We start from the raw sequence: 21,481 nt of genomic DNA on the forward strand, positions 1-21,481 counted from the left end.
TAGAGATGCTGGATGTAGTCCTGTGGAACGGCTTGCCATGCCATTTCCACCTGGCGCCTCAGTTGGACCAGCGTTCGTGCTGGACGTGCAGACCGCGTGAGACGACGCTTCATCCAGTCCCAAACATGCTCAATGGGGGACAGATCCGGAGATCTTGCTGGCCAGGGTAGTTGACTTACACCTTCTAGAGCACGTTGGGTGGCACGGGATACATGCGGACGTGCATTGTCCTGTTGGAACAGCAAGTTCCCTTGCCGGTCTAGGAATGGTAGAACGATGGGTTCGATGACGGTTTGGATGTACCGTGCACTATTCAGTGTCCCCTCGACGATCACCAGTGGTGTACGGCCAGTGTAGGAGATCGCTCCCCACACCATGATGCCGGGTGTTGGCCCTGTGTGCCTCGATCGTATGCAGTCCTGATTGTGGCGCTCACCTGCACGGCGCCAAACACGCATACGACCATCATTGGCACCAAGGAAGAAGCGACTCTCATCGCTGAAGACGACACGTCTCCATTCGTCCCTCCATTCACGCCTGTCGCGACACCACTGGAGGCGGGCTGCACGATGTTGGCGCGTGAGCGGAAGACGGCCTAACGGTGTGCGGGACCGTAGCCCAGCTTCATGGAGACGGTTGCGAATGGTCCTCGCCGATACCCCAGGAGCAACAGTGTCCCTAATTTGCTGGGAAGTGACGGTGCGGTCCCCTACGGCACTGCGTAGGATCCTACGGTCTTGGCGTGCATCCGTGCGTCGCTGCGGTCCGGTCCCAGGTCGACGGGCACGTGCACCTTCCGCCGACCACTGGCGACAACATCGATATATTGTGGAGACCTCACGCCCCACGTGTTGAGCAATTCGGCGGTACGTCCACCCGGCTTCCCGCATGCCCACTATACGCCCTCGCTCAAAGTCCGTCAACTGCACATACGGTTCACGTCCACGCTGTCGCGGCATGCTACCAGTGTTAAAGACTGCGATGGAGCTCCGTATGCCACGGCAAACTGGCTGACACTGACGGCGGCGGTGCACAAATGCTGCGCAGCTAGCGCCATTCGACGGCCAACACCGCGGTTCCTGGTGTGTCCGCTGTGCCGTGCGTGTGATCATTGCTTGTACAGCCCTCTCGCAGTGTCCGGAGCAAGTATGGTGGGTCTGACACACCGGTGTCAATGTGTTCTTTTTTCCATTTCCAGGAGTGTACATCGCTGGCCGCACTTCTCCGGGCGGCTCGCGGCTACCATCGCTGCCCGCCTTCGCGCGCGCGCGTTTGTCAGCACACAGCAATTGGCTACGCCAGGAAACATTGCGATTGGTTTTCCCTGGAAAACAGCGACCCCAGCCGACGGCTCCATTAACTAGCAAGCCTTATATAAACCCGGCCGCCGCCGCAAACGACAGTTCACATCGGGAAGTGCAGTACGCCGTGTTCCAGCTGCTTGTGGATGACTCGCCGCACAACTAGAGGCTGCGACTTCACTCGGAGAGACTGAACTTCACTGGACTTGGGAATAATTACGGGACGTGCACCCCACCATGCACATATGGACATTGGTATAACCAAACTTTAATGATGCATTACTTCTGAGTGTGAGCCTGGGTAGACGCTTGGCTAACATAATTGTTAAAAAGTGATTTGTGATTTAATAAACCAGACTGAAGAGGTTATTGTGTTATTCCTGGTTATAACAGTCGCTGATCATAATGTTCTCGCTCATCGGTGTACAACTAATGATTAAAGTCTTTGTTGTGTGTATCAGCTGTGTTTATTAAACTTACGGAAAAATGCTACGTACTTATGCACGAACCCAATATTATACGGTCATTACTGATACCCGTGAGTTAAGGAAAACAGTGTAGTGGAACACTAATGGGTCTTGCCGGCCGTACTGACCAAGTGGTTCTAGGCGCTTCAGTCTGGAACCGCGTGACCGCTACGGCCGCAGGTTCGAATCCTGCCTCGGGCATGGATCTGTGTTATGTCCTTAGGTTAGTTAGGTTTAAGTACCGGGTTATTACAAATGATTGAAGCGATTTCACAGCTCTACAATAACTTTATTATTTGATATATTTTCACAATGCTTTTTTTACGCATTCACAAATGTTCGATATGTGCCCCTTTAGTGATTCGGCAGACATCAAGCTGATAATCAAGTTCCTCCCACACTCGGCGCAGCATGTCCCCATCAATGAGTTCGAAAGCATCGTTGATGCGAGCTCACAGTTCTGGCACATTGTGTCTGTTCACTTCACCATTAAGAAAAAATGTTGCTTCATCACTGAAAACAAGTTTCGCACTGAACGCATCCTCTTCCATGAGCTGTAGCAACCGCGCCGAAAATTCAAAGCGTTTGACTTTGTCATCGGGTGTCAGGGCTTGTAGCAATTGTAAACGGTAAGGCTTCTCCTTTAGCCTTTTCCGTAAGATTTTCCAAACCGTCGGCTGTGGTACGTTTAGCTCCCTGCTTGCTTTATTCGTCAACTTCTGCGGGCTACGCGTGAAACTTGCCCGCACGCGTTCAACCGTTTCTTCGCTCACTGCAGGCCGACCCGTTGATTTCCCCTTACAGAGGCATCCAGAAGCTTTAAACTGCACATACCATCGCCGAATGGAGTTAGCAGTTGGTGGATCTTTGTTGAACTTCGTCCTGAAGTGTCGTTGCACTGTTATGACCGACTGATGTGAGTGCATTTCAAGCACGACATACGCTTTCTCGGCTCCTGTCGCCATTTTGTCTCACTGCGCTCTCGAGCGCTCTGGCGGCAGAAACCTGAAGTGCGGCTTCAGCCGAACAAAACTTTATGAGTTTTTCTACGTATCTGTAGTGTGTCGTGACCATATGTCAATGAATGGAGCTACAGTGAATTTATGAAATCGCTTCAATCATTTGTAATAGCCCTGTAGTTCTAAGTTCTAGGGGACTGATGCCTTGAGATGTTAAGTCCCATAGTCCTCAGATACATTTAAACCACTTTGAACTAATGGGTCTTTCCGCCTATTTATGCGCAATATGTTTGCTCCCTGGATGCTCCTCAGGTATTTCCTGGCGTTGCAGTTTTCTTGCATACGACAAGATCTTCCATAAACAAACTGTTGGATCTTCCGACCCTAAACGTATGGCTAGAAAGACTCACGTTCCGTTCTATAACACCTGTTCACAAATGAAAATGAACATTATTACTTGATAACGGACAGGTGGCATCGTGTAGCGCTACGGACAAAATAACTGTTACCACGGAACAAAACTCTCAGCAAGGCGCCCTGCTGCTAGAACAGATTTTCCAATCCGTACCGACTAACGGAATCATCAACAATGCCTCCCCTGAGCTGTCCCTTTAGAAAGTTATTCTCTCCGTTCCCAACACATTTGTTCACGAATAAATCATCTACACCCCAGACTTTTTTTCCTCTCTCGGAATTCGGCGTCTCCCCGCGGTGACCGCAGCGCCCCTAGCGCGCGGCCGCAGCGCGTCCCTTTGAAGTCTCGCCCCCTCCCCCTCCCTTTATTTATTGCCTCCGGAGGGCCGACACCGCAGCCAATTTCTCGGCCGCCCACCCCCGGGCCGGGATAAATTCCTGCCACTGAGCCGCCCCGGTGCGACGCCTTTCTGTCGCGGCTTCCCGGATAGCCGGCGGCCGGCCGCTGCCGATCGCGCCGGGAATACGTCTGCCGCATTAAGGCGCCGCAAACAGAAGAGAGCAGCAAACTCTCCTGCAGCGCAAAGTGGTTTCCAACACGCTCGACACACAGCGAGCTGCTGAGAGGTCTGATTTTTTTTTTCTAGCGTGGTTCATGGTGTGGGTTCCTGTTGTCATGTCCTAGTTCATGAACCACGGGCAGCGTATGAGTGGCCAAGTAAGTGGTCCCGACAGTCGGCATACCAATTACTTTCGAATAAGGCTGGGCATCTCGGACATATTCTGAGTCGTGGTCACCTTTGTGCTCAGACGGCAAAGACTACCAAATCCACCGTTTAGTACCTCAACCGTTAGGGGTAAAACTCAATGGGACCCGGGGAAAGTAAGGCTAGCAACCTGCTTCCCTGGTACTTTAAATATGATGCTGGCAACAATCAGAGCAAAATGCCTCGGACCTTTGGAGGTGACGGAGTCCCACCTCTAATTGACAAACCAGCGACTCCTAAGATACGACTCGGCAAACGAATGGTAACGAGATGGGGAGCTATTAATATCAATGGGGACTACTCTGGGAAGAAGGTAGAGCTGGCAGAGGCTGCAAGTAAGATGGGGCTGGACGTTTTAGCTGTTAGTGACATTCGGGTAAGGGGTGAGAAAGAGGAGGAAGTGGGAGAATACAAGGTCTACCTGTCAGGAGTCAAAGCAGGAATAGCACAATGGGGTGTAGGGCTTTACATCAGGAAAGAAATGGAACCCAGCGTAGTTGCAATAAGTTATGTAAACTAACGACTGATGTGGATAGATTTGACAGAGTCTAGCAAGAAAATTAGGATTGTGTCAGTATATTCGCATTGTGAAGGGACAGATCAAGATGAGATGGATAGTTTTTATGAGGCACTCAGTGATGTAGTTGTTAGAGTAAAGGACAAGGACAGTGTTCTGCTCATGGGTGATTTTAACGCCAGGATTGGAAATCGAACAGAAGGGTATGAAAAGGTTATGGGTAAATTTGGAGAGGATATGGAGGCCAACAGGAACGGGAAACAACTCTTGGATTTCTGTGCCAGTATGGGCTTAGTAATCACAAACTCCTTTTTTAAAAAATAACAACTTTCACCGATATACTTGGGAAGGCAGGGGAACCAGATCTGTCATTGAATGTATAATAACAGATCAGGAATTCAGGAAGGCTGTGAGGGACGCACGTATATTCAGGGGATTCTTTGATGACACTAATCACTATTTAATCTGCAGTGAAATTGATATTGTGAGGCCGAAAGTGCAGGAGGTCAGGTCCATATGTAGGAGGATAAGAGTGGAGAAACTTCAGGATGAGGAAATCAGGCACAAGTACATAACAATGACCTCAGAAAGGTACCAGTTAGTTGAATGTAGTCAATTACAGCTATTGGAAAAGGAATGGACAAGGTACAGGGACACAGTACTAGAAGTGGCTAAAGAATGTCTTGGAACAGTAGTGTGTAAAGGTAGGATGAAGCAAACAGCTTGGTGGAATGATACAGTCAAGGCAGCCTGTAAAAGGAAAAAGAAGGCGTATCAAAAATTGCTACATACTAGAACTCAGGTAGACAGAGAAAGTTATGTTGAAGAAAGAAACAAAGCCAAACAGATAATTGCAGAATCCATGAAGAAATCTTGGGAAGACTTTGGAAACAGGTTGGAGACTTCGGGTCAAGCTGCTGGAAAACCATTCTGGAGTGTAATTAGCAGTCTTCGAAAGGGAGGTATGAAGGAAATGACAAATATTTTGGACAAGACAGGAAAACTGCAGGTGAATCCTGTTGATGCCTTGGGCAGATGGAGGGAATATTTTGAAGAGTTGCTCAATATAGGTGAAAATACGATCAGTACTGTTTCAGATTTCGATGTACAATGGGATAGGAATGATGATGGAAATAGGATCACATTTGAGGAAGTGGAGAAAAGGTCAATAGATTGTAGTGCAATAAAGCGGCTGGGGTGGATGAAATTAAGTCGGAACTAATCAAATACAGTGGAATGTCAGGTCTTAAATGGCTACACAGGATAATTGAAATGGCGTGGGAGTCGGGACAGGTTCCATCAGACTGGACAAAAGCAGTAATCACATCAATCTTTAAACATGGAAACAGAAAAGATTGTAACAACTACAGAGGTATCTCTTTAATCAGCGTTGTGGGTAAAATATTCTCAGTTATTGTTGAAAGGAAAGTGCAAGTATTAGTTGAGGACAAATTGGATGAAAATCAGTGTGGGTTTAGGCCTCTTAGAGGTTGTCAGGACCAGATTTTTAGCTTACGGCAAATAATGGAGAAGTGTTACGAGTGGAACAGGGAATTGTATCTATGCTTTATAGATCTAGAAAAGGCATATGACCGGGTTCCTAGGAGGAAGTTATTGTCTGTTCTAAGAGATTATGGAATAGGAGGCAAACTTTTGCAAGCAATTAAAGGTCTTTTACATGGACAGTCAGGCAGCAGTTGGAGTTGACGGTAAATTGAGTTCATGGTTCAGAGTAGTTACAGGAGTAAGACAAGGCTGCAACCTGTCTCCACTGTTATTCATATTATTTATGGATCATATGTTGAAAACAATAGACTGGCTGGGTAAGATTAAGATATGTGAACACAAAATAAGCAGTCTTGCATATGCGCGTGACTTAGTTGTGATGGCAGATACGATTGAAAGTTTGCAAAGTAATATTTCAGAGCTAGATCAGAAATGTAAGGACTATGGTATGAAGGTTAGCATCCCCAAAACTAAAGTTATGTCAGTGGGAAAGAAATATAAACGGATTGAGTGCCAAATAGGAGGAACAAAGTTAGAACAGGTGGACGGTTTCAAGTACTTAGGATGCATATTCTCACAGGATGGCAACATAGTGAAAGAACTGGAAGCGAGGTGTAGCAAAGCTAATGCAGTGAGCGCTCAGTTACGATCTACTCTCTTCTGCAAGAAGGAAGTCAGTACCAAGACTAAGTTATCAGTGCACCGTTCAATCTTTCGACCAACTTTGTTGTATGGGAGTGAAAGCGGGGTGGATTCGGGTTACCTTATCAATAAGGTTGATGTTACGGATATGAAGGTAGCTAGGATGATTGCAGGTACTAGTCGATGGGAACAATGGCAGGAGGGTGTCCACAATGAGGAAATCAAAGAAAAATGGGGAATGAACTCTATGGATGTAGCAGTCAGGGCGAACAGGCTTAGATGGTGGGGAGAAGCAAGGTTACCCAAGAGACTCATGGGTTCAGCAGTAGAGGGTAGGAGGAGTCGGGGCAGACCAAGGAGAAGGTAACTGGATTCGGTTAAGAATGATTTTGAAGTAATAGGCTTAACATCAGAAGAGGCACCAATGTTAGCACTGAATAGGGGATCATGGAGGAATTTTATAAGGGGGGACTATGCTCCAGACTGAACGCTGAAAGGCATAATCAGTCTTAAATGATGATGATGATAACGTGTTACGAGATAAGATTACATTTATTCTGATTAAAATCACATAATAAGTTTTAAAAATAATATATTATTTTGATGAAAGAGAGCTGCTATATTAGTTGGTAATGCTTGATGACATCTCGTTAACTACTGTATGGTTTGTATAGAGGCCACATGCGGAAAAAAAACATGTGATCTATATATCCTTTTGTTACTTGGTCACATTCGCAGTAAGGATTATCGCGAACGTCTATTCGCTGAACCTGGCTAGGGAATGACGCGTGATTACACCTCATGCGAATTATGTAACTTTTTATTTCCCTTCATTGTGTCCAGGGTTTCGAGGGAATGTTTGGTGGTATTTATTATATTTTCCTTTACCATGTATTGCTGATAAAAAAAGGAAAAATGTTTTCTGCGTAAGTCTCTTATTTGTTTCATCACTGCGCGTTTCGATGGTTCTCACTATCTTCTTCAGAAGCAAGATTATTTAGCTAGTGTGTTAGTGTAGAGCACAGATGCCTTTCCATAGCAGCAGGCCAAGTGCAAGGCAGGCTATGTCGCGTCTTCTGCTGGTGATAAAACTATGTTTTTGAAAAAAGGCGATGTTAAAGTTAAAAAAAACATTGTGAAAGTAATGTGTACTTACAAGGCAAATAGAGTCGATTAATTTTTTTTGTTTTTTGCTGCAACAGCAACAGTTTCATCACCAGCAAAAGACGCAGTGTAACATATCTTGCTCTTGACCTGCTGCTGTCTAGAGGCGTCTGTGTTCTACACTAACATCAACTATATAACTAAACAATTCTCCACCTGAAGATGATGATGGGAACCATCGAAACGTGTGGTATCAAAATAAATAAGTGTCTGACGGAGAAACCTGTTTTATTTATATTTATCAATAGTCGCAGCCCTAATGATCCTGTCCTTCATTGACGAAATATTCGGTTGCTAATTAATATCCATCTTCCCATTGGCACTTTCTTCTTCTGCATAATGTAGTCTTCAGCTCTAATGGCGATAATAAGCTATTTTTAATTGCAGCGTTCTTCGCTAAGTCATCGACTACTTCATTAAATATAATGATTTCCTGTCCCTTTGTATAGGTACATAAGGAGAACCCCCCACAAGCTACGACAAAAATTTAAAACCAATGATAATAATCACTAGCGCGACCGCTGTAAGCGTCGGAAAAGATGTATTTTGCTACGCCAGAAGGCAAATGACAAATGATGGAAACGCCATTCTTTTTTTGGCCAATTATTTATTATTATTGCCAATTATTTATTATTATTTTGTCTTTAATTCTCGTAGGGAGAAGTCGTAGTCTTGTGAGAAGCGTGTAGTAGACATTGTGTTACCTGAATAATAATTTTTATGAAAGTACGAAGTGTGAGAGTTCTTTTTAGTGCAAAACCACGAAAGTTTTCTTTTTCTTCCGCGCATTATGCTAATGTCATGTCACTGTAGCTGCCTGCATCTGAAGAGAAAGTCCGATAAAAATCAGCATTGTATTCATGGTCAGAAATGAGAAGTAATTAATGGCGGAAAAAACTGTGTAAATCTCAACAGCATAGAGAATACACGAATCGATGTAAGTTCACTCCACCACTGACTTACAATTTACGAGATTTGTGAATTACAAGTGAAAGACAATTCATTGGCTGCAAAAACTATAAAAAAGAAACATGACAATAGTGTAATTAACAGACAGTTGACAGAGAATTTGTAACGAGGTTGCCATCACAACTTAAAAATTCAATAAATGCGCTACTGCATAATGCAGCAGATCCACACATGACGTGGTTCACTGGAGTAGATTCCAGCGCAGCCAGGAAAATACTGTTCCCACCCAGTATCGAACGGAGGACCTTCTGCGTGTGAAGGAGACGTGATAACCGCTACACTAGGGAAACAACGGACACAATCAGTCCAACCTTGTCCACTCTAAGGTGCCTCTGCTTTTGGTTGCTCCCGACCGCTCATGCACACACGAAAGTTCTTTTGAGTGCCTGAAACCCGTCACAAATGAACATAAATTTGATCAACATAAATTTTACCTTTTTCCCAAGATTTTCGTTTTCCTTCCTGGCTTTAATAGCATCCATTATCAGTGTATCTGGTTCTTCAGAAGGGATAGTGTCTGCATAGCTTGGAGTAAGTTTCTACAATCAGTTACAATCAAAATGTTTTGTACTGTGAGATCCAGAAAGTAATGTAAAGCTACAAGTATAGCTGTAGCTTCTCTAGAAAAACTAGTAGTGTCACTGGGAAGCGAAATCAATTCATTGTAACCTGTGCTTGGATACAGGAAAGCGCAGCCCACTCTGTCATTAACAATTATTTTGGAGGCGTCGGTACATAATATCGAAATACTCCGGGGAAACTACCAACAGTACAAATTTTTACTATTTGCTCTGATTTGGTGAATGTTGTTGTTGGAAAATATAAAGTGTTGGCTGCTGAAATTATTTCACTATATTGGCAATCGAAACGAAAATAAGTCGGCGTTCTTCGGAGATTAGGCAAAATATCATTAAATCTTATGAAGCTTGTACATAATTCTGATTTTTGGCAGTTTTTATTCTCTGTCCGTTCATTTGTCATTCAGATTATCTTCAAGTTTGTTTGTCAGTGAGTGGTCAGTTGCAGAAAGTCTTTTCAGAAGGAATAAGTCCGACATAAGTTTCCATCGTAAAGCGTCATGCATTTCTGCAGCTTCTACTAACAATGCATTTGTTAGCGTCGAATACATAGTTCCTAGGAAGGCCTTGATGCAGTTCTAAAGGTGAAAATAATAGAGTGTGCTAAACTGTTAGTTTTTTTTAGGGTACATACATTCCTTTATCTCCCACAAATCATCGACCATGTCGCAGTGGGGTGACTTGCATGGCTCAGTGATGAAGACAGACGTACCACCACGTGTAACCACATCAGAGGAGTATCTGTGAGGAGACCGTGCTAATATGTGGCTCTTGAAGAAGGGTAGTTACAGGGACGATAGTCTGGATAATGAACTGATCTGACCTTGTAACAGAGCCATGGCCTTGCTATGTTAGTTTTGTGAACGCTATAGCCATTGTATTTCCGTGTATAATCTGAATCTCAGAAACAAAAGACCAAGAGAAAGTAAAAGACTCAGATACAACCACTGCCAAACTCCAGGGGGAGACCTAGCACGTATTTTTCAAAACAAAATATATTTTTATCTTCGAAGAAAAGATTGAGAACATCAGCGATATTGTAACTCATAAACTGTCGGTAAATTTAAACCTTATTATTAAAGAGCTATTGTGTTTTAGCTCTGATTGGCGTTGATTTTTTGTTTGTTTCTGCGTGATTTGTTTTGAAATGGTTCGGTTACAGTAAGTAGATTTTCCTATATTTCGTGTAAATTTTCCTATATTTTCTTAGTCTCTCGGTAATTTATTTCCCTTCGAGTTATCCTTTCGTGAACAGTCCACAGTCACATGCCTTAGAATGATGGTTGGTAGCCAATTCCGTGCTATGCAGCTATAACTGTCAAACAGTCAAATTCCTAAAGGCGGAACATCGATCTTTTCAAACCATTAGCCATTAATAAAAGAAAGTGCGACAGTCGCGAATGTTATTTACTATAAGGGGAAACGTAATGCGGAGGATTGGTGTATCAGGCGTCTTTGAATGGTTCTTTCTTTTGTTATGTGCTACAGTTCATTCAGGGTGTTTCAAAAATGACCGGTATATTTGAAACGGCAATAAAAACGAAACGAGCAGCGATAGAAATATACCGTTTGTTGCAATATGCTTGGGACAACAGTACATTTTCAGGCAGACAAACTTTCGAAATTACAGTAGTTACAATTTTCAACACCAGATGGCGCTGCGGTCTGGGAAACTCTATAGTACGATATTTTCCACATATCCACCATGCGTAGCAATAATATGGCGTAGTCTCTGAATGACATTACCCGAAACCTTTGACAACGTGTCTGGCGGAATGGCTTCACATGCAGATGAGATGTACTGCTTCAGCTGTTCAATTGTTTCTGGATTCTGGCGGTACACCTGGTCTTTCAAGTGTCCCCACAGAAAGAAGTCACAGGGGTTCAAGGTCTGGCGAATAGAGAGGCCAATCCACGCCGCCTCCTGTATGTTTCGGATAGCCCAAAGCAATCACACGATCATCGAAATATTTATTCAGGAAATTAAAGACGTCGGCCGTGCGATGTGGCCGGGCACCATCTTGCATAAACCACGAGGTGCTCGCAGTGTCGTCTAAGGCAGTTTGTACCGCCACAAATTCACGAAGAGTCCCATGGAACTCAGAACTACTTAAACCTAACTAACCTAAGGACAACACACACGTATCCATGCCCGAGGCAGGATTCGAACCTGCGACCGTAGCGGTCGCGCGGTTCCAGACTGTAGCGCCTAGAACCGCTCGGCCACCCTGGCCGGCGAAGTGAGCGAGGACAAATACAGGGTGTATCAAAAAAAATCATCCGATTTGGCACGTCTGTATTTCCGAAAATAAGAAGCACATACAATGAATTTTGTTTTTTGATAAACGGGAAACTCAAAGTTTTTTGATACCTTTTCATAGGTGTTCAATATGCCCCCCTTGAGATGCATGGCATATGTCAATGCGGTATTCAAATTTTTCCCAATTGCAGCGAGCATGTCTTGAATTACAGCTTCTACAGCTGCGATGTCTGAGTTCATTTATTGGTGTTGGTAACAGAGGTACATAAACGGAACCTTTTATAAACCCCCACAAGAAATAATCACATACAGTCAGGTTCGGTGACCTTGGAGGCCAGTAATGTAAGGCTGAATCATTTGGTCCAGTGCGACCGATCCATCGTTCAGCAATCCCTTGATTTAAACATTCCCGCTCTTCCAGATGCCAGCGTGGCGGTGCCCCATCCTGTTGGTAAATGAAGTCGTACGAATCGGTCTTCATCTGTGGGAAAATTAAAGTTCTCAAGCATATCGAGATATGTGCTTTCTGTAGCAGTGTTCTCGGCAAAGAAAAATGGACCATACGCCTTTTCCCGTGAAACTCTACAAAACACATTAAATTTTGGAGAGTCCCTCTCGTGTTGTACAACTTCATGTGGTTGTCCCGTACCCCATATTCTCAAAATATGACCGTTCACCTTTCCATTTAAATGGAGTGTTGCATCGTCACTAAACACTAAGCATGGAAGAAAATCGTCATCCTCCATCTTACCAAGAACGAAATTAAAGAACTCCACATGTTGTTGTTTGTCACCTTCACGAAGAGCTTGCAGTAGCCGAAATTTGTGTGGTTTCATGTGTGAACGTCGACGCAACACACACCAGACGGACATCGGGGGCATGTTGAGCTGTCGAGCAGCACGGCCAACGGATTTCTGCGGACTCCTTTTGAAACTATGGCGGATGCTTTCGACGTCTGAATCAGACACTCGGGGACGGCCCGGCGATTTGCCTTTACACAAACAACCTGTTTATCGGTATTGTTCATGCCATCATCTATGCTCTGTGCTGTAGGAGGATCCACACTATACCTAGTACGAAAATCACGCTGAACTATTATTACTGACCCGCAGTGAGCAAAACGTAGAACACAAAACGATTTCTGTTGTCCCGACACCATTTTTATTAGAAATTAAGTGGGCATACGCAGCTGCTACCTAGCGGGAACCATGTAAAACTCAAGAGTTTGCTCTTTCCAACAGTACATTGTTCACGCACATGCCTCAAATAACATAATAGTTATGATTTTTTGAAATCGGATGAATCTTTTTGGTACACCCTAGATAGCTGCCAGAACATGTACGCAGGCGTTAAACGTGTGCTGGTTGTAGTTCATCACCGAATTACATGACTAGTATTCCTACTCTAGTTTCTGCCGTTTAGATGCACGTCAATAAACGATTATCACTTGCTGCACACTGCAGCCGAGGGGGCAAACTGCAAAGCAAGTCGTTAACTGCTGACGAGAAATGTCAGCTGAAAAAAGGCTGTCGCTTACGCTTTGAGTCTTAGGTAACTGGAGACGCTAGTCTAAGTGATTCTTAGTAACTGGAGACGCTAGTCTAAGTACTTGCTTCGCATTTCACTAATTCCAAGGTTGGTACCTATACTCCATTCTTGCCAGAAAAAAAAATGAGTATTTTGTCTTTACATCTCCAGCAGGAACAATGAGTGTTTGGAGAATTTTCTTATCGTCATTTCTTAGCATCATTTTTTCTTAATGTTTTGTATTTTGTCAGTACATCTCAGCTGCGTCATCTATTAGAAACAATATATTGCCTGATCCAAAAGTATCCGGACACCCGTATTTAATGCGGAACTGAGCGCCAGGTGTCAGGAGAGGTGGACCCTTGAATATAATAGCAGGAGGGGAGTCTTGTGTTATCACTAGAGAGGCAGTGACACCAAAATGGGTCGGTCAGCAGTAAACTACTCATTGGGTGTCATCTGAGTAACAAATCCATCTGGGATTTGCCCAAATCGTCTATCGGTGGCTTGAAGTGCAAAAACGAAGGAACAGCCGCAGCTGAACCAAGAGCTGTGGGACCTCAGACACTGACGGAAAGGGATGGTCCAGCACTGCGGAGTGCGGTTGTAGGAAAACAGGCAAAAGCAGCGGAAGGAATCACAGTCCAGCTGCGCAGTGACTGTGCGTACAGAGTTAAAAAGAACTGGGCACAGTGGTCGAGTTGTTGCTCGTAAGTCACACCTTTCTCTGCCAGTGCTAAGCGAGGCTTGTGGTGGTGTCAGCAGCACCGCCACTGGACACTGGATTATTGGAAACGAGTTATGTGGAGTGGTGAATGACGCTGCGCCCTACGATAATCCGGTGGAAGGTACTTGGAGTTGTCGAATGCCTGGAGAACGTTACCTGTAATCATCTGTGGTGCCAATGGAGGAGGTGGTGGTGTTACGGTATTGGGGGTGTTTCCCGTTATGTGGTGTGGAAAATGTAAATGTCGTGTGGCTAGGGCCTCCCGTCGGGTAGACCGTTCGCCGGGTGCAGGTCTTTCGAGTTGACGCCACTTCGGCGACCTGCGTGTCGATGGGGATGAAATGATGATGATTAGGGCAACACAACACAACACACAGTACCTGAGCGGAGAAAATCTCCGACCCAGCTGGGAATTGAACCCAGGCCCTTAGGATTGATATTCTGTCACGATGACCATTCAGCTACCGGCGGCAGACATTTTGGTGTGGTCATGTTATTGCTATTAAGACGACGCTAAATGCAGAAGGTTAAGAATACATTTTTCAGCATTGTGTACTGCTTACAGTAGAAGAATAGTTCTGAGACGATGGTTGTTGTATCAGCAGGACAATGCACAGTGTCAAAAAGCAGCAACTACGAGGCAATGGTCTGTGGCTATTAATATTCCTGAACTGGACTGGCCTACCCACATTCCCTACCTCCATCCGACGGAGCACCTTTGGGATGAGTTAGAACATCGACTTCGCACCTGACCCCAGCATACATCATCACTGCTTTCGCTGGTTTCGGCTCTCGAGGATAAATCAGCTGCCATTCCTCCACACACATGAAGACACCTCACCGAAAATGTCCCCAGCAGAGTTCAAGTCGTCGTGAAGGCGAAGGATCAATACAGTCCACATTAATATCCGCTAATATGTGTCCCGATACGTTTGATCAGATAGTCTATACTCGTATGCTCCTCATACCACTCCATGCTTTACACAACTCGATAAATAACGAAGGTAGTTCGAACACAAAACAACAGACTGCCGCCTAAGCGAACGCTGAAGCGGAGAGCGAGAGAATTCTACATCCACAAGAGCATCTGAATCTACACAAAAGCGCCAAAGAAATTGGTATATGCATGCGTATTCAGATACAGAGATATGTAAACAGGCAGAATATGGCACTGTGCTCGGCAACGCTTATATAAGACAAGTATCTGGCGCAATTGTTAGATGTTACTGTTGCTATAGTGGCAGGTTATCAAGATTTAAGTGAGTTTGAACGTGGTGTTATAGTCGGCGCACAAGCGATGGGACACAGAATCTCCGAGGTAGCGATGAAGTGGCAACTTTCCCTTAGGACCATTTCACGAGTATGCCGTGAATATCAGTGGCAGTATGGTATTCTGCCTTAAGGCAGGTCTTGTCATGGGTTAAGCCTCTTCCACTTTTGTCTGTCCATAGCCAGTCTTTTCATTTCTGTATATTTGTCTCCTTTGATATTGTCCAGCATTTGATATCTTCTTTTTCCTCTGTCCCTTTTTCCCGCCATCATTCCTTCTATTCCTTCCTTCAATAAACAGTCTCTCCTCAAACAATGTCCAATCCAGTTCCGTTTTCTCTTTCTGAAGACTTACAGCATATATCTTTCTTCTACATATCTTCTTAATACGTCTTCATTCCTTACTTGGTCTTCCCATTTCACTTTTTCCATTCTTCTCCATATCCATATACCTAGTGCCTCCAATCTTCTTTCATCTTCCTTCCTCAATGTCCAGGTCTCCACACCATATAGTGCAACGCTCCAGATTCAACATTTGGCAAGTCTTTTCCTCAGAGCTTTGTTTAGTGGTCGGCAAAATAATTTCCTCTCCCCCTATTTTCAGAAACAGCTGAGTAAAACTGAACGTACTCAGACGGTTTTCTCTTTACTTATTCTGATCATCACTAAACTGACACACAATATTTTAGCGCAGCGCATTCTGACTTTCAATAATCCCTACAAAAGAATGTCCCTGACTAACAATAACCTATACCTTTCATGAACCACTTACCTTCCAAAAATCTTCGTTACTCGAACTACTGCAACACAGCGAGCGCCAATACTGCCAGCTAAATAAAAGATTCTAAACTACTGAAGGCACTAACTACTGATAGGCATAGTTAGCAAATGAAAGATTTTGATAGAGAACAAACAATGTATTTACCTTAATAGTGTTCAAAAGTCATCATATATATATCAGTTCATGACATCCAATCTTACAAATTTCCTTTTTCTGGCGGACACACTTCCAGATCGTCCCCTTATAGTAACCTCTCAAAACTCTGGCAACTCTCTCTCCACATCCACCACTGCTGGCGGCTCACCTCCAACTGCCCAACGCTACACGTTGTTCACATCCAACTGCCCAACACTACACTAGCGAATAATCCAACAATGAGTCCAACCAGCCACAGATTGCACGCAGCGCAGTCAGCGATTTTCATACAAAGCACTACGTGGCGTTAACAACATAAAAACCTAAACAGCCCTTTTGCAAAGGACCAGGAGGAAAAGCTCTGAGAAAATTTGTATTGGGAGAAGGAAATGAGAGAGGGCAAAGATTGTTGGAATACTGTAATGATAACTTCATCATAGTTGGAAATACTCGATAACCACAAAAGACGACTGTATACTTGGAGATCTCGATTTGACAACAAAAGACATCAAATTGATTACATAATGAGCCGACAAAGATACCGAAATTGCCTAAAGAGTGTCAAAAGTTATCCAGGGGCAGATATTTATTCAGATCATATATTTGTAGTAGCTGAGGTTCTAGACAACTTGAAAACAACATGGAAAGGACAGAAGAGAGAGCGCATTAACTCTGAGAATCGGAAAGACAGAGGCAATTGTGAAAAATTAGAGAAAGCATATTGTGAAATCATGATGCAAGTACAGGAAAGGGAATGCATAGAAGGAAGATGGGATCGTTTTAAAAATGGGATCAAAAAGGCAGCTAACGAAACGCTTGGAGTCAAGGAGAGGAAAAAAGTAAAGAAATAATGGGCAACACCAGATATGATAACCAAGATGGATTACCGCAGGGAATGGAAAACTGTAAACAAAGAAGAAGGGAAGCGCAATTACTGGAGGTTAAATAATGAATTAAGAAGAGAGACAGAAGAAGCAAAGGAGAAACGGCTTACAGAAAAGTGTGACAAGATAGAAAAATTAGAGAAAGAAGGAAAATATGATTTGATGTACAAAGAAGCAATGGATTTGACATTCAGGGAAAAGGAAAAAACAACAAAGGATTAAAGGACGTAGAGGTAGCAGAAGGTAAAATGGTGAGTGAACCCCAAGAAATAATGAGAAGATGGGAAGAATATATAGAATGGCTATATGCTGCAGACAGCCGACCAAGCGAAGAAGATCTTGGGATAGAAGAAGAAGATAAAGTTGCAGATGATGACAAAGGAAATGCAGTACAAACTAGTGAGATTGAAGCATCAATGAAGGAGATGAAAAATGGAAAGGCAATGGGAACTGATGAGATTCCTGCGGAACTGTTAAAGTCATTGGAGAAAAGAGGGGAAAAAGCAGTGGACTGAATTGTGCAGTCAAATATACATGATAGGAAAATGGCCAAAGGACTTTACAGAAAGTACCTTAATACCTATAGAAAAAATTGAATACCAGAAATCCGGTAAGACATCAAATCTCCGACATCGCTGCGACCGGAAAAAGATCCTGCAAGAACGGGACGACGACTGAAGAGAATCGTTCAACGTGACCGAAATGCAACCCTTCCGCAAATTGTTGCAGATTTCAATGCTGGGCCATCAACAAGTGTCAGCATGCGAACTATTCAACGAAACATCATCGATATGGGCTTTCGGAGCCGAAGGCCTACTCGGGTACCCTTGATGACTGCTCGACACAAAGCTTTACGCCTCAGGTGGGCCCGTCAACACCGAAATTGGACTGTTGATGACTGGAAATATGTTGCCTGGTCGGACGAGTCTCGTTTCAAATTGTATCGAGCGGATTGACGTGTAAGGGTATGGAGATAACATCATGAATCCATGGACCCTGCATGTGAGCAGGGGACTGTTCAAGCTGGTGGAGGCTCTGTAATGGTGTGGGTCATGTGAAGTTGGATTGATGTGGGACCCCTGATACGTCTAGATACGACTCTAAAAGGTGACACGTAGGTAAGCATCCTGTCTGATCACCTGCATCCATTCATGTCCATTGTGCATTCCGACGGACTTTGGCAACTCCAGCAGAACAATGCGGCACCCCGCATGTCCATAATTGGTACAGAGTGGCTCCAGGAACACTCTTCTGGGCTTAAACACTTCCGCTGGCGACCAAACTTTCGACACATGAACTTTATTGAGCATGCCTGGGATGTCTTGCAACGTGGTGTTCAGAAGAGATCCCCACCCCCGCGTACTCTTACGGATTTATGGACAGCCCTGCAGGATTTATTGTGCCAATTCCCTCCAGCACTAGTTCAGACATTAGTCGAGTGTGTGCCAAGTTGTGTTGCGGTACTTCTGCGTGCTCACGGGGGCGCTACACGATATTAGGCTGGTGTACCAGTTTCTTTGGCTCTTCAGTGTACTTCGCACGCCAATGTACACTGCATGACGGATGGTACTTCACACCAACATCATTGATTCTCTTGTGTTTTCCGTTCCCGCTCTGAACAATGGGAATATAACTGTCCGTGCCTGTGTCAGCGCACTACTCTTGCTTACCTTGATCTCATTATCTCTATGCGGGATATGCTATGATGGCACGATAATTGTCACTTGCAGTCGTCTTCGAATACAAGTTCTGTGATATTACCTAATAGACTTTTACCAGAACTACTCCTTTCTTTCAAGGATTCCCATGAAAGTTCCCATTAACACTTTCGCATGTGTTGAACATACCTGCTACGTTCCTAGAAGCGTGTTCCTTAGTTCGTTCGATGTATGTTATGCCCAACACATATTACTGCGTCTACGTATACAAAAACGAGAGTGACATGAAGAATTGTCGATATCTGAAATGTTTTTGTATAATTGAATTTGAAACGGTCTTATTTATTGACATGTTGCGCTCGTTTATGACAGTGTTGTCTGCTAGCTAAAGCTGGTAGCGTTTGGAAAGGAGCCAACACTAGTGAACGGCATTAGATTTGTAGAGATTTAGATTCTCCCCTCAGCCGCCTCGCTGAGAGTTTTCTCAGGGCGGTTTTGTGTTGGAACTGCTGTAAACGACAAGAGAAATAACACTAGCGTAGTAGCGGAAAGTATATATAGCATTTCCATGACAGTGTTCGCATTGAAGTATCACCCTCAGCCACATTTAATAACTGAACAGAAATAAGAGAGTCGATAATAACTGCGTGAGTTTTATTCGCGAATATCGAGTGTGGATATGAGAAGTTTGATTTGTGAAATCTTGCGAGTTCTGCGTTGTCGGAGCACAAATAAGTTCGTTTTGCATAAATTTTGGAAAGAAGTGGCAGCTGAAACAAAAACAACTCAAAGTCAAACAGTTTATTTTCTCGGTAATAATTGTAACAAGTCTAATGAATTTATATTTGGTTGAGGCAACTGTAAGTTTTGAATAGATCGTCAATATTTGCGGTCAAATATTTGCTGGAATATTTCATGAGCTACTTCCTTGACGATACCCTGATTAGGGGTCAAAAACTATTTTTATCTGTCTATGTGTGTGAAGCTGTATACCCATGTAACTTTAGTTACTTGTCTTACTATTTTCGCAACTTTTGCAAGTCAAGCACGAAAAGAAAATACTAGGCTTTTAAATGACTGACTGGTAGACAAGTGTGTGAATAGGATTCTTTTTGTAAACCCTCGTCGCCAGTTTTGTCAAGACTTCGTCGCTACTGCTGTGGAGGCCGAGTTGTCACTGTTGTTACCGTAGGCCGAGTTTGTGAGTTAGTGAAACGGCTTCTGGTGCAGGACACCGCTAAGACAACTTCTCCCTGTCATTATTACACAGCTGTGCCTCACGGTCAAGTAACAGGATAGGGAACGAAGGTTCTACAACACTCCAACAAATCAGTAACAAACACACAAATGAGTTTAAAAAGTTTACTTATCTTTGAAACTTGAATAACGCAGTCTGCAACACTGCTTGTAATATAACACAAAAAAGAGGGTCTACAACACTCCAGCAAATCAGTAACAAACACACAAATGAGTTTAAAAAGTTTACTTATCTTTGAAACTTGAATAACGCAGTCTGCAACACTGCTTGTAATATAACACAAAAAAGAGGGTCTACAACACTCCAACAAATGAGTAACAAACACACAAATGAGTTTAAAAAGTTTACTTATCTTTGAAACTTGAATAACGCAGTCTGCAACACTGCTTGTAATATAACACAAAAAAAAGGGTCTACAACACTCCAACAAATCAGTAACAAACACACAAATGAGTTTAAAAAGTTTACTTATCTTTGAAACTTGAATAACGCAGTCTGCAACACTGCTTGTAATATAACACAAAAAAGAGGGTCTACAACACTCCAACAAATCAGTAACAAACACACAAATGAGTTTAAAAAGTTTACTTATCTTTGAAACTTGAATAACGCAGTCTGCAACACTGCTTGTAATATAACACAAAAAAGAGGGTCTACAACACTCCAACAAATCAGTAACAAACACACAAATGAGTTTAAAAAGTTTACTTATCTTTGAAACTTGAATAACGCAGTCTGCAACACTGCTTGTAATATAACACAAAAAAGAGGTTCTACAACACTCCAACAAATCAGTAACAAACACACAAATGAGTTTAAAAAGTTTACTTATCTTTGAAACTTGAATAACGCAGTCTGCAACACTGCTTGTAATATAACACAAAAAAGAGGGTCTACAACACTCCAACAAATCAGTAACAAACACACAAATGAGTTTAAAAAGTTTACTTATCTTTGAAACTTGAATAATGCAGTCTGCAACACTGCTTCTAATATAACACAAAAAAGACCCTCAATGGCTGAGTGCAAATAATCGTAGGTAAAGTCCACAGCACATAGCAAATGGAATTTACAACAACTGTCTGTTCACTTCTAAGAGTTCACTAAACGACGATGACCTATAACCAAGTGGGCGAGAGCTGCTCTTCAGTCTTCCGAGGAGGCTTCTGTCCGTTGTCCGCTCATTGGCTGATTGTACATGGCCGGCAATGGCCAAGGCGAAGTCGATATCTTCATCCTCAGCGCCGCCCGTCGCGGTGGTGGAATTTGCGTCTTGTTCGGAAGACACAGCAAATCTCAGTTCAGTAAAGCACGTATGTGTGGTTTTTTTTTCATTTTATCGTGGTTTTATAGTTAAGCAGAGCGCTGACAAACGCACATCGTCTTCTTTTTCTGCAATTGCAGTACAATATGAAGTGAAAAGCTGATCTGATAAACTTATAATGTCTTGGCTTCTATTCCGGAGTCAAAACAACTACCCTGTTCAGTACTAAAATGGTTCAAATGGCTCTGAGCGCTATGGGACTCAACTGCTGAGGTCATTAGTCCCCTAGAACTTAGAACTAGTTAAGCCTAACTAACCTAAGGACATCACAAACATCCATGCCCGAGGCAGGATTCGAACCTGCGACCGTAGCGGTCTTGCGGTTCCAGACTGCAGCGCCTTTAACCGCACGGCCACTTCGGCCGGCCATTGGA

At 43.6% G+C, this 21,481-nt stretch overlaps 1 protein-coding gene across 1 annotated transcript in view; it reads left to right on the top strand.

Moving 5' to 3' along the window:
- Positions 1-17,115: 17,115 nt before the first annotated feature.
- The window catches only part of LOC126485050 (repulsive guidance molecule B-like), a 343,575-nt gene continuing 339,209 nt past the window's right edge, over positions 17,116-21,481 (top strand). Inside the window, exon 1 of the mRNA XM_050108651.1 lies at positions 17,116-17,307. Within this exon, the coding sequence (XP_049964608.1) occupies positions 17,116-17,307 (192 nt within the window). The remainder of the gene's footprint in view (positions 17,308-21,481) is intronic.

This window comes from Schistocerca serialis, chromosome 6 (genome assembly GCF_023864345.2).
Source record: "Schistocerca serialis cubense isolate TAMUIC-IGC-003099 chromosome 6, iqSchSeri2.2, whole genome shotgun sequence".
Taxonomy (NCBI): domain Eukaryota; kingdom Metazoa; phylum Arthropoda; class Insecta; order Orthoptera; family Acrididae; genus Schistocerca; species Schistocerca serialis.